This window comes from Elephas maximus, chromosome 11 (genome assembly GCF_024166365.1).
Source record: "Elephas maximus indicus isolate mEleMax1 chromosome 11, mEleMax1 primary haplotype, whole genome shotgun sequence".
In the NCBI taxonomy this organism is placed as follows: domain Eukaryota; kingdom Metazoa; phylum Chordata; class Mammalia; order Proboscidea; family Elephantidae; genus Elephas; species Elephas maximus.
In genome coordinates, this window is record NC_064829.1 from 27,723,592 (window position 1) to 27,742,727 (window position 19,136).

Sequence of the window (19,136 nt, forward strand, 5' to 3'; positions counted from 1 at the left end):
ATACCAATGTAGACAGCTGCTTGTCCCTTCTGCTTCTTAGAACTCATTTGTTCATCATTTAGCAAACGTTTGAGTATTACCATGTGCCAAGGATTATCTAGGCACCACTGTTAGTTGTTCTGGAACTTAATGCTTCTTTGGCAGTATTCATAAATGCCTGCGTAACTGGTAGTAAGATCTTATCTTTAAACCATCCATGTCCTTAACTCCTTGGAAAACAGTCGGATTGAGAAATGAAGAATCTTTGAGCATTAGAGAAAATAGCTGCAGTTCTCATATACTATGCTCCATAGATGGGAGTCTCTTGGCTTAATAAAATTATTGATTTGTTGAGCTAGTAACACCATTACCCCAGCAACTCTGTGGGCCTCAGTGCTTGCAGTATGACAACAATCTCCTCTTTATTAACCAAGGTACCACAGGGAACAGCCTGCAGCCAGGCTTCATGGTTAGACTGTGGGTGGTTCCTAAGATTTCCCTGCCTCATGGAAAGAAAGGAGACAACCCACTCAGAACTGCTTTCGTTGGCATGGGGGTGAGGGGGCCAAGCACTGTTCTGCTTGACTTTCTCTTAACTCACCTTGTAGGCTGGGCTCAAAGATTTGCTCTTTTCTTCAGGCCTCTTGTGATGGTTATGTGTCAACTTGGCTAGGGTATGATTTTCCGTGGCTTGGCAGGCATTGGACAAATTGTTCTTCCATAATATAATAAATATAATCATCTCCGTGATGAGATCTTGTATAGTATAATCATTTCCATGATGAGATCTGCTATGAGCAGCCAATTATTTGAACAGGGAGTTTCCTTGGAGGTGTGTGACCTGCTTCCAGTATATAAACGGATGTTCCAGCAAGACTAACTCTCATGCTGGATCCTGCATCTGACTTGTCATCGTCTGACCCCCAGTTCATGGGACTTCAGCCAGCAGCCTGCCATCTGACCTGCTGATTTTAGGTTCATCAACACCTGCAACCATGTGAGTCAGGAGAAAGCTCCAGCCTGACTTCTGACCCATGAGTTTGGGACTTGCCAGCCTCCACAACTGCGTGAGCCATTTCCTTGGATTAAATCTCTCTCTCTATTTTTTTATATATATTTATGGAGCCCTGGTGGTTAAGAGCTTGGCTGCTAACCAAAAGGTCGACAGCTCGAATCCACCAGCAGCTCCTTGGAAACCCTATGGGGCGTTTCTGCTCTGTCCTTTAGGGCCGCTATGAGCCTGAATTGACTTGACAGCAATAGGTTTTATATATATATTTATGTACATATGTTTCACTGGTTTTGCTTCTTTAGCGAACCCAGACTGAGACACCCCCATATTTTTTTTTTTTTTTGAAGGGGTCAGCAGTTGAATTAGCTGCTTTCTAATTAAAATGAGAGAGTTATAAATCTCTGTTAAAATTAATCCACCCCAAACCTCCATGTGGAAGAATTCCAGATTGTTTATATAGACACTCCACCTTCAAGAAAGGCGAAGCATAACTTCCCATTCCTTAACTGTAGGCTGCACATAATGACTTCCTTCCAAATAGTGTGTATTATAAAAAGGGGCAAAAAGTAACTTTACAGTGGGGAAACCTGACACCACCTGAACAGGTGATCAAGATTAACAGTGGTGCTATGTCACATCTATAAGTATGAACCCTTGATATGATGTGATGAAAATGGCACTTAACCTCTGTGGTCTTCCTTCCAAAAATATATAACCATGGTGTAATCATGAGAAAACATCAGACAAATCCCACTTGAGGAACATTGTAAAAAATACTTGTCAGTACTCCTCAACACTGTCAGAGTCATCAAAAAGAAAGTGTGAGAAATTGTGACAACCAAGAGTTGCCTAAGGAGACATGATAAGAAAATATAATGTGGTATCCTGGATAGCAGTGGGTTTGGGTGGTTTGGATCCTGGATAGAATCTTGGAACTGAAAAGAACATTGGGTAAAAACTAAAGAAAAAGTATGGACTTGAGTTAACAATAATGTATCAATTGGTTCATTAATTGTAGCAAATGTACTCTGCTAATGTAAAATGTAGGGTTTACGAGAACTCTTTAAAACTGTTCTAAACAAAAGTTAATTTAAAAACAACAACAAAAATTAATCCACCCACCCCTGGCTAGTTGAGAGGTGACTCTTGTATTAATTTTGTTTTGGGGCTCTCTCCAACGTTTCTCCACAATTTACGCTGTTGTTGTACGTGCCGTCCAGTCAGTTCCGACTCAAAGTGACCCTGTGTACCACAGAAGGAAACACTGCCTGGGACTGCATCATCCTCACAATCATTGTTGTGCTTGAGCCCATCGTTACAACCACTTTTAGTAGTTTATCAAAAACTAGTGATTTTGATATTTTTTAATTTGATTTTGCTGTTATTGAATTACCAAGAAAATACTATGTTTAGTATCATGTTCTTTTAAAAGTATACTTAAAGCAGGAAAGTGTATTTTAGTATAATTTTTTTCAGGACCATTCTCATTTTTAATAGATTTTGTTACTTAAAAGGAAGACTTTTTTATTTGAATACTGATAATTTTGAATTTGTGAAAATTTTAAAATGATCAGATTAAGTATAGGAGTGGTATAGAGGATATAGGTTTGAACAGGGGCCGTTGGAAATTTCTAGAGCAAAGACAATGAATGCCTACCAAAAAAATGTTGGAGGCTGTGGAAAAGAAAAATTCTACATTTAGAAGGGAAAATCAACAGGACAAATTGAATATGGTGAGTAGGGAGATGTGGAGGAGTCCAGAATGAGTCCTGGGTTTCCGACTTGGATCGCTAGTTAAGTGGTAATAAGAGTAACCAACATCAAAAATACAGGAGGAACATCCAGGAGGAGGAAAGAGGAAGAAGGGGTGTTTATATTATGGAGATTATGGGTCTATAATCTTAAAGTTGTCTTAATAGCTATTATATTGAGAGGTTTTAAACCTTACACTAAAAATTTTACTTACATTATCTCATTTAATTCTTACAGCAACGTTATGGTATTTTATAGTGATTTCTATAGATGTTTTGATATTAGATATGAATCATGACCTTTTATTGCAGTTAGAAATATAAGAGATCTTATGAGTGAGGGTGTGTAATTGGGGCTCCACAGGGCCACCTTGGGGGCCTCTGCTTTATAGATCCAGAAGTAATTGTACTTGGAATGACTAACATTGACTAAACATGTAAGAGATTGATGCATAAATAAGAATGCCAAATTACTATTTATAGAAAAAAATTACTGCTAAGTAGATTACAGTACTCACATCAGCTGATCAGATTTTTTTACTCTAAGGGAAAAAACAAATCTACTATGAAGCTACATTGAAGCTGGAAATTGATTGGTGGACAAGGCAAATGGTTGAATGATCTTAACAAATAGTGTTATCAACCTGTGATGACTGTCCATATAATGGTGTACTGAAAGCTGTGATAGCATTTTACTAGAGGGCAAATTAGAATTACAGGAGTTGCCTGTCAGAGAACTTTTCTGTGGATGATGCTAGGGGAACATTGACAAATTATTTTTCTCATTCTCTCTCCAGGCTGCATACAAACCATTTCCTCTCTCTTTTCTCTCTCTCTCTTTTTTTAACCAGTCATTTTCTGCCTCCCCAGACAAAGACACATCATTTTTTTTTTTTTAGTATTAACATTTATTCTTTTTTTTTTTTATTAACTTTTATTGAGCTTCAAGTGAACGTTTACAAATCAAGTCAGACTGTCACATATAAGTTTATATACACCTTACTCCGTACTCCCACTTGCTCTCGCCCTAATGAGTCAGCCCTTCCAGTCTCTCCTTTCGTGACAATTTTGCCAGCTTCCAACTCTCTCTATCCTCCCATCCCCCCTCCAGACAGGAGATGCCAACACAGTCTCAAGTGTCCACCTGATAAAATTAGCTCACTCTTCATCAGCATCTCTCTCCTACCCACCGTCCAGTCCCTTTCATGTCTTCTGAGTTATCTTCGGGAATGGTTCCTGTCCTGGGCCAACAGAAGGTTTGGGGACCGTGACCACCGGGATTCCTCTAGTCTCAGTCAGACCATTAAGTATGGTCTTTCTGTGAGAATTTGGGGTCTGCATCCCACTGATCTCCTGCTCCCTCAGGGGTTCTCTGTTGTGCTCCCTGTCAGGGCAGTCATCGGTTGTGGCTGGGCACCAACTAGTTCTTCTGGTCTCAGGATAATGTAGGTCTCTGGTTCATGTGGCCCTTTCTGTCTCTTGGGCTCTTAGTTATCGTGTGACCTTGGTGTTCTTCATTCTCCTTTGCTCCAAGTGGGTTGAGACCAATTGATACATCTTAGATGGCCGCTTGTTAGCATTTAAGACCCCAGATGCCACATTTCAAAGTGGGATGCAGAATGTTTTCATAATAGAATTATTTTGCCAATTGACTTAGAAGTCTCCTTAAACCATGGTCCCCAAACCCCCGCCCTTGCTCCGCTGACCTGTGAAGTATTCAGTTTATCCTGGAAACTTCTTTGCTTTTGGTCCAGTCCAGTTGAGCTGACCTTCCATGTATTGAGTACTGTCCTTCCCTTTACCTAAAGCAGTTCTTATCTACTAATTAATCAGTAAAAAACCCTCTCCCACCCTCCCTCCCTCTCCCGCTCGTAACCACAAAAGTATGTGTTCTTCTCAGTTTATACTATTTCTCAAGACGAAGACACATCATTTTAATCCTTTTGATTGTAATTCCATTCTGGTAATTTCTGTTGTTTTTTTTTTTAAGCCAGTTGGGCTTCATGATTTCCTCTTCTACAGATGTCTTTTTCTGTAGTTATTATCTCCATGTCTTATTTACGTACCTAACTGTCTGATGTATTCACCGTTTTTTGCGAGTATAACATGGTTTCTATGGGAAATTAGAATTAACCATTTCTCTTTAAAATACCTTCCTTGTATTGAAATAATTCATTTAATCATTTTAAAATGAGATGTTTGGAATAGGCTATGCCAAAGTTTTGTTCAGTTTTTATTTTTATATTTCTGAGTAATCTCAGTATTTGGTATTTTAATAACGGTAATTTTATAGCGTAATTTACAACATCTGTGTAAGTGGGAGTATATAACAGATTTGTTCTGAGATGAAAACTTTCTTTCTGGAAATCTGAAGTTTACATTTTAATATTAGGGTTCGATTTACTTGGTAGCGTGTATCTTGAAGGGACTAAGATTATTTTTGTCATTCCTGAAAGTAGCCCGGAATTACCAGCCTTCTCTTGTTCTCTCAGTTCAGTTGTTGTACTTAGAGAGGAAGAAGCAAAAAAACATCATGTAAAGTAATGAGCGAAGAGGCAATAAGCTTTCAAGAATATAGATCTATGTCTGTTGAAGTGTCTTAGTAACTTCCTGAGTAACCAGCACTTTGTTCTGAGGGGCTTAGCTTTCCCTAACTGTTCGCTTAGTGAGCGCAAGACAAGAACGAGAAGGAAGTGGTGGCCCCGTCTCAGCAGACAACGTACCGTCCTCTTTCCCTCCCCTTCCTTTGAGCTATTGCCAGTATGAGACTGGACTTCAGAAACTGGAGTAAAAGACTGGAAAGTGGGATTCCATAAGAACCTACTTCTCAGGAATACTATTCTGTGACTTAAAAAAAAACCTCGAAGTTAGCATGAGCCACATTTTATAAATTAAAACTTACTGTAACATATACACAGCTTGACTAAAAGGAGTAAAGGTGCAAATTAGAAGATTTTAATGTAGTAAGCCCACATATGAGTGTTTTGAATTTTTAATTAATTTTTTATTATCAAAGTAATATATATAAGCAGTTAAGTCACATCGTACTGGAAAGCTTATAATGAGAGATAATTGTATTCTGCTTCATCCCTCTTCACCCCTTCTCCTTACTTCCCCCAGTGACTTACAGCTTATCCTGAAATTTCTTGATTTGTCAACACAGACATTCTTTTCTGGTTTCATGTTACGGAAAGTGAAGATTTAAAACTGTTAACGCCATCTATTACCAGCATTCGTCTCAGCATAGTTAGATCACAATTTTCATTTAAATCAATTGCAAGGGTTTTTATTATTTTAATGATTACATTTTGCTTCTAATGCAGCTTTTTTTTTCATACGATTAAACACTTGCATCTTCTAAACCTTCCATCAGAACTGTAAAAAAAAAAAACTAACACCCCTGTAAATTTTATTTCTCACTTGGTCAGATGCATAGGAAATTAGTATGGCATTAGAATCTGATTTTGTCAAATCAAACTTTAATAGTATAACGTGGCACCAATACTTTTCCCCAAGAATCTGAATCAGAGTTTCCATAATATCTTATATCTTAGTCCACTGAATGAGGAGGATTAGAATTCTTAATAGTTACTGAAAATGAACTGAAGTAGGGAGGTTTAACCTTACATAAGGTCCATGAGTGAACTTTAGGGGTTTGCAGATTCCCTCAAAATTGTAGTAAAGATTTTATGTGCGTTTCTCTGGGGGAGAGTATATTAAGGGAATTTTTTTCAAATTATGTTAAGATCTTATCCACATGAACTCTTTCTGTTAAGAAAAGTTACTGGTGTATGGTAAAAAAAAAAGTGGCTTCTAATTTTACTCTTTCTTTACAAGGGAGCTCTAGCTTTTTCATTAAGAAACTTTTTTTTTTTTTTTTAATTGTGCTTTAAGTGAAAGTTTATAAACCAGGTCAGTCTCTCATACAAAAATTTACATACACCTTGCCATATACTCCTAACCGCTCTCCCTCCAATGAGACAACAGAGTTCTTCCTGCCACTCTCTCTCCTCGTGTCCATTCAAGTAGCTTCTGGCCCCCTCCAGCCTCTCATCCCCTCTCCAGACAGGAGAAGCCAACATAGTCTTGTGTGTCCACTTGATCTAAGAACCTCATTCTTCACCAGTATCATTTTCTATCCCCTATTCCAGCCCAATCCCTGTCTGAAGAGTTACCTTTGGGAATGGTTCCTGTCTTGGGCTAACACAAGGTCTGGGGACCATGGCCTCCAGGGTCCCTCCAGTCCCAGTATGACCATTCAGTCTGGTCTTTTTATGAGAATTTGGGGTCTGCATCCCACTGTTCTCCTGCTCCCTCAGGGGTTCTCTGTTGAGTTCCCTGTCAGGGCATTCATAGGTTGTGGCTGGGCACCATCTAGTTCTTCTGGTCTCAGGCTGATGTAGTCTCTGGTTTATGTGGCCCTTTCTGTCTCTTGGGCTCATAATTACCTTCTGTCCTTGATGTTCTTCTTTCTTCCTTGCTCCAGGTGGGTTGAGACCAATTGATGCATCTTAGATGGCCACTTGCTAGCGTTTAAGACCCCAGACGTCACTCTCCAAAGTGAGATGAATAAACATTTCTTGATAATTAGTTCTTCTGCTCTTTTAAACTTAGACTTTTAAATCTTCAATAGTCTTTAGAATAACTTTGGCTTTTTTGCTTTGGAAATATTTTGTTACTGATTCTTAAATATTAAGTTAGAATAGTTGCCATTTTGTGTGTTTTGATCTAAACTGAATTTACATGACTAATGGCAGATATCAGATTTTAACTCTGCATTTTATGATAATCTGCCATCTACAAAATTTGTCATAATTATCACTATTTTTTGTTGTTTTTGTTACCTAGTTGTTTATTAACTCTTCCATTAGTAGACACTATTCAACTTGAACCTGGGAGATTTCACAAAAGTGTGTCCTTATTAGGGTATATTTGTTTCTCCTTCTTTTTTTTTTTCTTTTCATGTTTCCTCTTTGTAGCATTCCCATTCTGTCTTGGTTCTAATCCCCAAATAGTGATAGCTCAGTTACTTCTCAAAATGTCAAAAGTTGCACATTTGGGAAATTTAGAAATACTGACTTTCTGTTTGTCTCTAAGGGCCTGGCTTTTTTTAAAGAACAATATTTTTATGTGATTTCAAGATTTTATTTTGAATATACTTTATGAAGAAAATAGTGTAAGTATCCAGTTATATAAATATCAAAATAATATAAATTTGCCTTTCAGTGCAATGCGTGTTTTACTCTCTAAATTACCAAGACCTTGGATTGTGGATGAGAAGAAAGATGATGGTTATACTGCCTTGCATCTGGCTGCCCTTAATAACCATGTAGAAGTGGCTGAACTGTTAGTACATCAGGTAAGAAAAACAGTTCAATAATTTTAACAATTTTGGACCATTGCCATTTATTCCTTCATCAACTACTTATTAGTAGGTTACAGTAAAAGCTTGTGATGATGCACGTTCAGATATAATGCATATGCCATCGCTGCATAATACTGGTTCTTAAATTGGGGGGAGAGGGTGTGAATCCCTGAATCTCTGGTATTCCCTCTGCACAGTCTTCCTGCATTGGGCTAACAACGGGCATCAGCCAGCAAGGATTTCCAAGAATAGCTGCCACCGTCAGAGAAGTAAGTATCAGTCAGTCACAGGACCAAGAACTGTCTGTGTTGATATTTAAGCTGGGGTGGCCAATTGCTGTCACGTGACACCAGATTGCAGCTAGTATCTGGGGATTTGGTTCATGACTGCTGCTGGACACCTCTAATTCCTGGCTGGACAGCAGTACTGGCTTGTGTTAGTTATTTCATTCATCCCAGAAATAAGAGGACCTCACATTTTTATGAGATTAGATTTTTTTGGAATCTTGCTTATTGCAGTTTTATGAAGTTTATTCAGCAAAATTTTTAAATGCTTCAGTAAAGCATATAACCATATAGTTACCAAGAATTATCTGTAATCTTTGATTGCAAGGGGTTTATAGTCTAGTTAAATTAGACAGCTGAAAAATATAGTAAATAAATAGTACATTGTATATAATTAAGTACTAAATTATAAGATAAATCGTAAGATAGACACCCCAAAAACCATAGAAGAGAAAAAGGTCAAAAGTTAAACCACCTTTTTTTCCTCTGCTGTTTTAACCCCTTACTGTTAAAATTACTGCTCTTAGAAGTATTGTTATGATAAATTCCTTTTCATTTAAAAACTAAATAACTTACGCCAGAGCACACTGGCTTGGTTATTACTGCCTTACGGTGAGTCTAGGATTGGAGTATATCCTCCAGCTTTCTTGGAATCACTTTACTATTCTAGATCTTCTGCATTTCTTGTAAACCTCGGAGTCAAAAGAGCCTCCTGGGAGTTGAGTTGCTCTTGTACCTGTTTTGTTAGATTTATGTATAAAGAAAATTTCATATGTTTTCATGCTAGTTTACATATTGTTTTTAAATTTCGGTTTCCAATTGTGTACTGTGAGTATATACAAATACAATTTTTGTTTGGTTGGTTTTTTTGTATCTTGACTATGTATCCTGTGACCTTGCTTAAATTTACTTATTAGTTCTAGTACCATTTTGTAGATTCCTTAGTATTTTCTGCATAGATGGTCATATAAATCTAAGGAATAGAATAGAGAATGCAGAACTAGAACCACACATATATGGTCAATTAATTTTTAATAAATGTGCCAAAGTATTTAATGGGAAAAGGGTAGTTTCTCAAAAATAGTTCTAGAACAAGTGGGTATCCATGTGCAAGGAAAAAAAATGAGTCAAGACCTGAACATAAAAGCTTAAACCTTAAGTAAAGCTTTTTAGAGGAAAACATAGGGAGACGATCCTCTGACTTGGAAGTGGACAAAGCTTTTTAGGATGCAAAAAGCCATAATCACTAAATTTAAAAAGTAATTCATTTGACTTCAGAATTTTAAGTGTCTGCTGATCAAAGACACTGTTAATAAAACAAATAGGAAAGTCACACTAGAGAAGAATATTCATAAAACATACCTGACAGAGGACTGGTGTCCAGGATGTATAAAGAACTTCTACAACTCAATAATAAAAGCTCAAATAGCACTATAAAAACCCTTATAAAAATACAAAAGATTTACGCATACACTTTACCAAAGGAGATATACAGTTGCCAAAAAAGACATAAGTACTGTTGGTCATCAGAGAAATTTTGGAAATTAAAATCACAGTAGGATGCTACTCATCACCCATTGGAGTCCCTGAGTGCACCAAGTGGTTAACACAATTGGCTATGGACCAAAAGGTTGGAACTTTGTGTTCACCCCATGGCACCACAGAAGAAAGACCTGGTGATCTGGCTCCAAAAAATCAGCCATTGAAAATCCTATGGATTCCAAAAGATAGAGAAGGAAGGAATATTCCATAATTCATTCTATGAAGCAAACCTAACCGTGATACCCAAACCAGACAAAGACACCACAAGAAAAGAAAGCTACAGGCCGATATCTCTTATAAATCTAGATGCAAAAATCCTAAACAGAATACTCAAAAACAGATCCAGAAGCATATTAAAAGAGTAATACACCGTGACCAAGTGGGATTTATTCTAGGAATGTAGGGATGGTTCAACATTAGAAAATCGGGTAACGTATTACACTATATCGATAGAACAAGGAAAAGAACCACATGGTCATCTCTGTGGATTCAGAAAAAGCATTTGATAAAATCCAACCCCTGTTCTTGATGAAAACCCTAAAGAAGATTGGAATAGAATAGAAATTCCTCAATATGATTCAGGCATATATGAAAAGCCAACAGCCAATATTATACTTAATGGAGAAAGACAGAGAGCTTTCCCCTTGAAATCAAGAACAAGACAAGGGTGGCCGCTCTCACCACTTCTGTTCAAAATAGTATTAGAAGTTCTAGCCAGAGTAATAATATAAGAAAATAAATAAATAAAAAGGTATCCATTTTGGAAAAGAGGAAGTAAACTTACCTTTATTTATGGATGATATGATCTTATATATAGAATATCTGAAAGAGCCCACCAGAAAACTTCTAGAGCTAATAGAGGAATTTAGCAAAGTTGTAGGGTACAAGATCAAACAAAAATCAGTTGGATTTCTACACACCAGCAATGAGAAATCTGAAAGGGAAATTAGGGAAACAATTCTGTTTACAGTAGCATCTGGGAGAATAAAATCCCTAGAATAACTCTAACCAGGGATGTGAAGGACTTATACAATGAAAACTATAAAACACTGCTGAAAGAGATTAAAGAAAAATTAAATGGAGGCATGTTCCATGTTCATAAAATGGAAGACTTAATTTCGTTAAGATGTCAATACTACCCAAAGTGGTTTTATAGATTCAGTCCAATTCCACTCAAAATTCCAACAGCTTTCTTTACAGAAATAGAAAAACCAGTCCTCAACTTTACATGGAATGACAAGAGGCCCTGAATAGCTAAAACAATGTTGAAAGAGAAGAACAAAGGAAAGAAAACTCACATGTCCTGATTTTAAAACATACTGTACAGCTACCCTGGTGGCGTAGTGGTTAAGTGCTACGGCTGCTAACCAAGAGAACGGCAGTTTGAATCTGCCAGGCGTTCCTTGGAAACTCTGGGGCAATTCTACTCTGTCCTGTAGGGTCGCTGTGAGTCGGAATTGACTAGGTGGCAGTGGGGTTTTTTGTTTTTTTTTTAAATACAGCTACAGTAATCAAAACAGCCTGGTACTGGTATAACAATAGACACATAGACCAATGGAATAGAATAGAGAGTCCAGAAATAAACCCACACATCTATTGTCAACTGATTTTTGAAAAGTATACTAAGTCCATTTAATACTAAGTCCATTTAATGGGGAAAGAAGAGAGCCTCTTCAATAAATGGTGCTGGGAAAATTGGATTTCCACATGTAGAAAAATGAAACAGGATCCATGCCTCACACCATACACAAAAAAACATTAAAAATGGATTGAGGACATAAATGTCCAAACTAATACCATGAAATTCTTAGAAGAGCAAGCAGAGGCAACACTGTCAAGCCTAGCTTTCAACAGTGGATTATCTAATATAATAACAAGCACAAACAGCAACAGACCAAAAAAAAAAAAAAGGGACCTCATAAAAATTTAAAAGTTTTGTTCATCAAAACTTTTGTTTACCAAAAAAGTAAAAGACAAGCTACTGGCTGGGTGAATATCTTCGGATACCATATATCCGACAAGAATCTAATAACCAAAATATATGTATAACTTCAACATCTTAACAACAAAAAGACAACCCAATCATAAAATGGACAAAGGACTTAAGTAGACATTTCACCAAAGAGGACATTCACATGGCCACCAAACACATGAAAAGATGCTCAGTGTCATTAGCCATCAGAGAGATGCAGATCAAAACCACAACAAAATACCATTTCACTCCCACTAGGGTGACTAAGATAAAAGCAAAACCAAAGAAAAACCCCAGAAAATAATAAATATTGACGAACATATGGAGAAATTGGAACCCTTATCTATTGCTGGTGGGAATGCAAAATGGTACAACCATTGTGGAAAGCAGTGTGGCAGTTCCTAAAATAAACTAAAAATAGAGCTAGCATATGACCCAGCAATTTCACTTCTAGGTATATACCCAAAAGACTTGAAAGCAGAGACTCAAAAAGAAACGTGTACAACAGTGTTCATTGCAGCACTGTTTACAATAGCCAAAAGGAAACAACCTTAATGTCCATCAACAGATGAATGAACAAAATGTGGTACACACATACAATGGAATACTACTCAGTAGGAGAAATGAAGTCTTGATACATGCTACAGTATGGATGGAGCTTGAAGACATTATGCCAAGTGAAATAAGCTAGTCAAAAAAGGACAAATATTGTATGAGCTCACTTACGTGAAAAGACAAAAAAAGGCAAATATACAGAGGCCAAAGTCTATTTCTGGTTATCAGGGATGATAGGAAAGGGGTAAAAGGGATTAGTGGTGATAAGAAGATCACATTGATTAAGGGTAGGGTTGCACAGATGATTATTGTAATTGCTGTCAACAAGCTGTACACTTATAAAAAGTTGAATTGGCAAAAGTTCTGTGATAAATATTTTTATCAAAAAAAGAAAACTGCTGAGGCTGCTGATGTACAAGCAAACACCCCATGGGACTTGGTTACTTGTTTTGGAGGTTTAGGGTCATGGTTTCATGGGACTTCCCAGTTTATTGGCCTAATAACATGTTTAGTGCTTCTGTTGTATCTCCTAGTTCATTTCTTAGTGCCGGGGCTCTTAAAAGCTTACAGGTGGCCATCCAAGGCAGAACAGTTGGTCTGTATTCACCTGGAGCAACAGAGGAAGAAGGAGAGTCAGGAATAGGAGGAGGATATGGAATGTGTGGCTAATTGCCTCCATGAACAACTGCCTCCTTTGCCAGGAGACCAGAACTGGATGGTGTCCAGCTACCGTTACTGAACATTTTGATCAAAGTTTACATAGAAGAATCCTCATCGAAAGGGGGAAATGTGGAATAGAATTTTAAATTCTCATGGCTCTTTTTCTGGAGCCAAGGGGACTGGAAACTGTTGCCCAGCCATAACCTTTACACCTTAAACCAAAAATATCCCCTGGAGTCATCCTAAAAACAAACAGTGGTTTAGCTTAACTAGTAAAAAAATGTCTACCTTGAGCATTGTGCTCTTTTCAGGACTATCTATATGGGATCAAATTGACAACAGCAACTCGAAAGATTAAGTAGGACCCTTAGGGGCAGTGAGTTTATGTTAATGAGGGAGGAACAACACAAAGGAGGGGGAAAATGGTTACACAACTTGAAGAACGTAATCAGTGTCACTAAATTATACATGTAGAAACTGTTAGATTGGTGTATGCATTGCTGTTTATATTCTCAACAACAAAATGAAATTTAGAAAAAAAACTCATGTGACAACAAAAATGGAATTAATAATATTGACACACCTTGAAAAATATAATTAATGTCACTGAATTACTTGTGTAAAAATTGTTAAATGGGAACCTAATTTGCTGTGTAAATGCTCACCAAAAACACAATAAAATATTATAAAAAAAGAAAACCCTATGGAGCATAGTTCTTTTCTGACTCATGGAATCAGCTCAATGGCAACGGGTTTAGTCACCACTAGAATGGGTAAAATTAAAAAGAACAGCAGAATCCAGTGTTGGTTAGAATCTGGGGCAGTTGAAATTCACATAAATTGCTGGTGTTTTTCAAAGCAGTCACTTTGAAAAACCATTTGGCTATTTCTTAAAAAGTGAGTTGTATTTACTATACAACCGAACAATCACATTTTAAGGTATGTACTCAAGAGAACTGAAGACACATTTCCATGTAAATACTTGCACTGAATGTTTTTAACAGCTTTATTTACTTCCCCAAACTGGAAGTCAGCCTGGTGTTCATCAACTGAAGAACTAGATAAACAAATAGTGGTACATGCATGCAATGGAATGCTGCTTCCAAAATCCCACTGCAGTCTAGTCGATGCCGATTCATAGAGACCCTGTAGGACTGAGTAGAACTGCCCCAGAGGGTTTCTGAGGCTGTAAATCTTTATGGAAGCAGTCTGCACATCTTTCTCCTGTGGAGTGGCTGGTGGGTTCGAACCGCCGACCCTTTGGTTAGCAGCTGAACGCTTAACTACACCACCAGGGCTCCTTGGAATACTAAAAAAAACAAAAACCAAACCCGCTGCCATCGAGTCGATTCTGACTCCTTGGAATACTACTTAGTAAAATCTAAAATGACAGAAAGTTCAGAAAAAATAAAAAGAAAATCTTCCACTTTCTGCATTTATATGAGAACAGACATAATAATAAAACAAACTGAGATCAGGTTCTTCATGACCCCACCCAAAGAATTTATAAATAATAAAAACAAAATGAAACACTCATATTCTGGAATGTGGCATAGCATTACTGGAGTTTCAGCTCTATGTGATATCCCAGGCAAGGGCACAGATGGTATCAGAGTTGGAATCAGAGGACATGAATAGTTCTAATACCTAAACAGAACGGTAAAGTCTATCTTTTGAATTATGCACCTTGTGCTTAATTTCAGTTGCTGTTTTATTTTATTTATTTTTTATTATGCTAGGCATTGTGGCAGGCATTTTTACATGTTACCTGTCTTAATCCTCACAATGACCTCGTAAAATAGGTTGTACTGTTGGCCGTTTGGAACTGAGGAAATAGGCATAAAGTGGTTTGTTACTTGCTTAAGTTCCCACAGCTTATAAGTGATAGAGTTAGTATTTGAACTTAGGTCCTCTGACTCCAGGTTTAGTGCTTTTGTTCCTCGGTCCCTTCTCTCCATCTTTAGGCATCACTTACTCTCATATAGTCCACTGGCTATCCTAGGACGTGGGTAGGACTTTAAGGCACTCCATTTAATAAGCATCTTTATGTGTTGATTAAGCATAGCTGCTTCTTACCTGCAAGCATAGTTTCTTTTCTCTGAATGAGGAGGAGCTTAGTTCTGCAGCAAGAAAAAGCAACCTTATTAGGTCATTAAAAAAAAAAAAAAATTGCCATCAAGTTGATTCCAACTCATAGCGACCCTACGGGACGGAGTAGAACTGCCATAGGGTTTCCAAGGAGCAGCTGGTGGATTCGAACTAGCCAACCTTTTGGTTAGCAGTCAGGCTCTTAACCACTGTACCACCAGAGCTCCAGGGTACCAGCTTGTTAAAGTAAATCTAAATCCAATATGAAGACTCATAAATATAACTTTTAGGAAATATTTACAGCTAAAAGGAGCCAATGACCTCCATTGCCCTATCATGGTAATTGAAAGGGAGCTGTTTTTAAGCTTTGTACTGTACTTTGTCCTTTTTGTCGTCTTAGGTGGAATCACCATAATACAAAGACTTTTTTTAACTTAATGTTCTCCTTCAGAAGGGTTACTGCCCCATCCAGTTCTTCTGTGTTGCCAGCGAGTATTACCATACGAGAGTAACTGCAGCAGCCGACAGGGGAGAACTTTAAGGAGGGCAAAGTGGTCAGCAGTGTCCAGGGTTATTTATTCCATACAAGTAGTTATGGCTTTAATGTTGTTTACTGTTGTCAAATTTTAATTATGTGAAATTTGTTTTCCTTGTTCAGGGTAACGCAAACCTGGATATCCAGAACGTGAACCAGCAAACTGCCCTGCACCTTGCTGTTGAGCGCCAGCACACCCAGATTGTTAGGGTAAGTACTTGTCAACATGGATCTTAACTTACGATTAATTGTATTTTAAGCAGACAGCTTTTTAGCACCTCTTGAAAATACTAATTTAAATGATACAGTTCTAGATTTGTCAAAAAAAGGATAGTTAAATATAGAAATAATGATTTTAGGCTAATATTTTGCATCAGTTGGAGGATAAAGGGTTTTAAGTTTTAATAGGGCAAAACAGGAAAACTCTGATATTCAAAGTCTATCATTTTGTGAGATTTGTGAATTCTCAGAATATCAAAACAGAAAATTTCAAAGTTACATATAAATTAATTTGTTAAGGAGTATGTATGGTTCTTCCTAATTTGTGTAGTGGAGAGTAAATTGTAATTAAAACCTTTGGCTGGACATGTGCTGCTTCAAATGCTGGAAAAGCTGAAGTTTAGTTCTTAGGTTTTACTAATCTTGTGAATATAAACAGAACATCTGAAAGATTCTGAAAAAGTTTAGAGCCTGAACCAGCAGCGTCAGCATCACCTGGGAACTTGGTAGAGAAGCAAATTCTTTGGCTCCACTCTAGGCCTGTCTCGGGATGTGACCCAGCAGGCTGTGATTGAACAAGCCCTCCAGATGGTTCTGATATACTTTCAAATTTGGGAAATAACTGCTGTAGAGTGACATTTTGTGTAACTTTTTCGGAACAAGAAAAAAAACGGCATTTGCTAAGGCAGATACTGGTTTCTTCTGTGTATGGTGATTTTCTAAAAGTCCTTGATAACATTTGTAGAAGGGATTAGGAGAATTGTTACAGCACCATAAGCAAAGCCTCAAATATGCTTATATTTCCTCCTTACTTTGTCTACTGAAATGTATCGATTATCCATTTTATCCAAGAGGTTGTGTTTAGCAAACACTATTCACGTATATTGGTACTTGAAATTCCTTCTTCTAAAAAATTTTCATTTATCCTCTATAGTGCTTGTACTTTTCCTTCTGACTATAATTTGGAGAAAATTGACCAAAGAAGGAATCAATAATTATTCTTGTTTGTTACTAATAATAGAAGATTGAATATTATAATTTGGTCCTGGTAGAAGGGCTTAAAATATCTCAACTCATATGTCTGAAATTAAAAGGTGAAAAAATTTCCTAAATATCCCCTAGTTATCTTGATCTTGAAGTCCCAGTGGTGCAGTGGTTAAGAACTACAGCTGCTAACCAAAAGGTCAGCAGTTCGAATCCATCAGCCACTGTTTGGAAACCCTGTGGGGCAGTTCTGTGCTGTCCTATAGGGTTGCTATGAGTCGGAGTCAACTTGATGGCAACAGGTTTGGTTTTTTATCTTGATCTTAGAGTAGGTGAATTAAGCATCTGGAGCTCTGAATGTAAATATCTTGTAATATGTTGTAATTTCTTATGGGCATAGATACTTTACCAAAATGAAATGTCTCTCTGTTTAAGCTTTTGGTCCGTGCAGGTGCCAAACTAGATATTCAGGATAAGGATGGGGATACTCCTTTGCATGAAGCTCTCAGACATCACACTTTGTCTCAACTTCGACAGCTCCAAGATATGCAAGATGTGGGAAAGGTTGATGCTGCCTGGGAGCCATCCAAAAACACAGTAAGCAAAGATAATATTTAAGTACCAGTGGAAGCATCTTTTAATGCAAAATCTTATATTACTGCTACTCTAATTTGCATCAGATAAACTTGTATCAAAATCTCATACTTAGAAATTTAGTTTATGAACTAAATGCTAGTTAATACTAAGTACTGACTAATGTTTATTATGATTTTAAATGATTTTGGAAAGCATCCCGAGATCATTTTTTTGTATATATGTCAGTTTCTAAAGTGGATTGCCACTTCTGAGATTCATTTGAATGCCTGTTTGAGGTTTCATTTGATATTTTTTTAACTAGTACCATTCTCTTAAGGGGTTCTTTTTATTAAGCCTGCAAATTTTTATTCTTTATTTTCAAGGCTAATTGCTGGAATTTTTAAGGCACTTATTTGATTGCTGTTTATATCTGACTGGGGGAAAAAACAAGATCAACAGTTTTTTAGCTTTGTAGAATACAGGCAGTCTCCGGGTTACCACCATCCAGTTTACCTACAACCCGTAGTTATGAGCCAGTCCCCGTAAATCCTGTTACATTAAGAATTTGAGGCACATACAACGTTCCATAATAACACATGGGCGCTACTTTACATCAGAACGTTATTACTGTATTACTATGTTAAAGATGTTTTAACGTATCTGGAAGTGTTTCTTTAATTTTTTTATGCATAGAAAGGTATACTATATACAAAGACAAACATTTGACTAACTGACGTTAGATAGGAACCATACCTAACTGTTCCAACTTATGTACAAATTTGACTTAAAGACGGATTTAGGAACAGAACTCATTCATAATCTGGGGACTGCCTGTATGTAGACCTTTTTCATTGATTTGTGACTGTCACTAATAGTTGAGATTCTGTCAGAGATGTAGCTTCTTAAACTTGCTTAAAGTTCTTTTTTTTTTTTGCTTGTAATTTGGTGCTCATTTCTTTTACCAGGTTCTCCTTGTTTCTCAAGAGCCAACAATTTTGCCACATGTTTAAAGCTATACTCTGCCCATGAACCATCTCTACATCTTCTCCCTTGTCCATTTCAGCATACTCTCCTGAGTCTGCTTGGATATTCTTGCTCTTATCTATTCTCCATAAAAGTACACCTATCATGTACAGCTGTGGTAGTAGACTTAGTTTTGTTCCCAGACCTCATTGTTACCCTATTTTGCTATATAGTGTTCACATACCGTAAATATATTCTTTTAAAGTGTAAAATCCATTGGTTTTTTTAATAGAATCACAGAACTGTGAACTCTTACCAGGGTAATTCTAGAACATTTTCATTACCCTGAAAAGAAACCCATATCCCATATCCATTAGCACTCACTCTGCATTCACTGAGTCTCTGTTCATTTTTCTTTATTCTTTCTTCTGTTCCTCAGACTGAATAATCAGAGTTGACGTATCTGCAAGTTCACTAATGGTTCTGTCTGCTCAAATCTACCGTTGAGCCCCTCTACTGAAACATTCATTTCTGTTATTTTACTTTTTAATTCCAGAAATTCCATTTGCTTCTTTGTTAATGCTCTCTGCCTTTTTTTTTTTTTTGACATTCTCTATTTGGCAGGACATTGTTCTCATACTTTGCTTTAGT

The 19,136-nt window shown here is 37.1% G+C and overlaps 1 protein-coding gene across 2 annotated transcripts in view; it reads left to right on the plus strand.

The window, feature by feature from the left end:
* The window catches only part of MIB1 (MIB E3 ubiquitin protein ligase 1), a 155,300-nt gene that overhangs the window by 105,406 nt on the left and 30,758 nt on the right, over positions 1-19,136 (plus strand). For both annotated transcript variants that reach the window (XM_049901937.1, XM_049901936.1), the window contains exons 13-15: positions 7,969-8,101; positions 15,867-15,953; positions 17,382-17,543. In XM_049901937.1, coding sequence (XP_049757894.1) covers positions 7,969-8,101; positions 15,867-15,953; positions 17,382-17,543 — 382 coding nt within the window. The remainder of the gene's footprint in view (positions 1-7,968; positions 8,102-15,866; positions 15,954-17,381; positions 17,544-19,136) is intronic.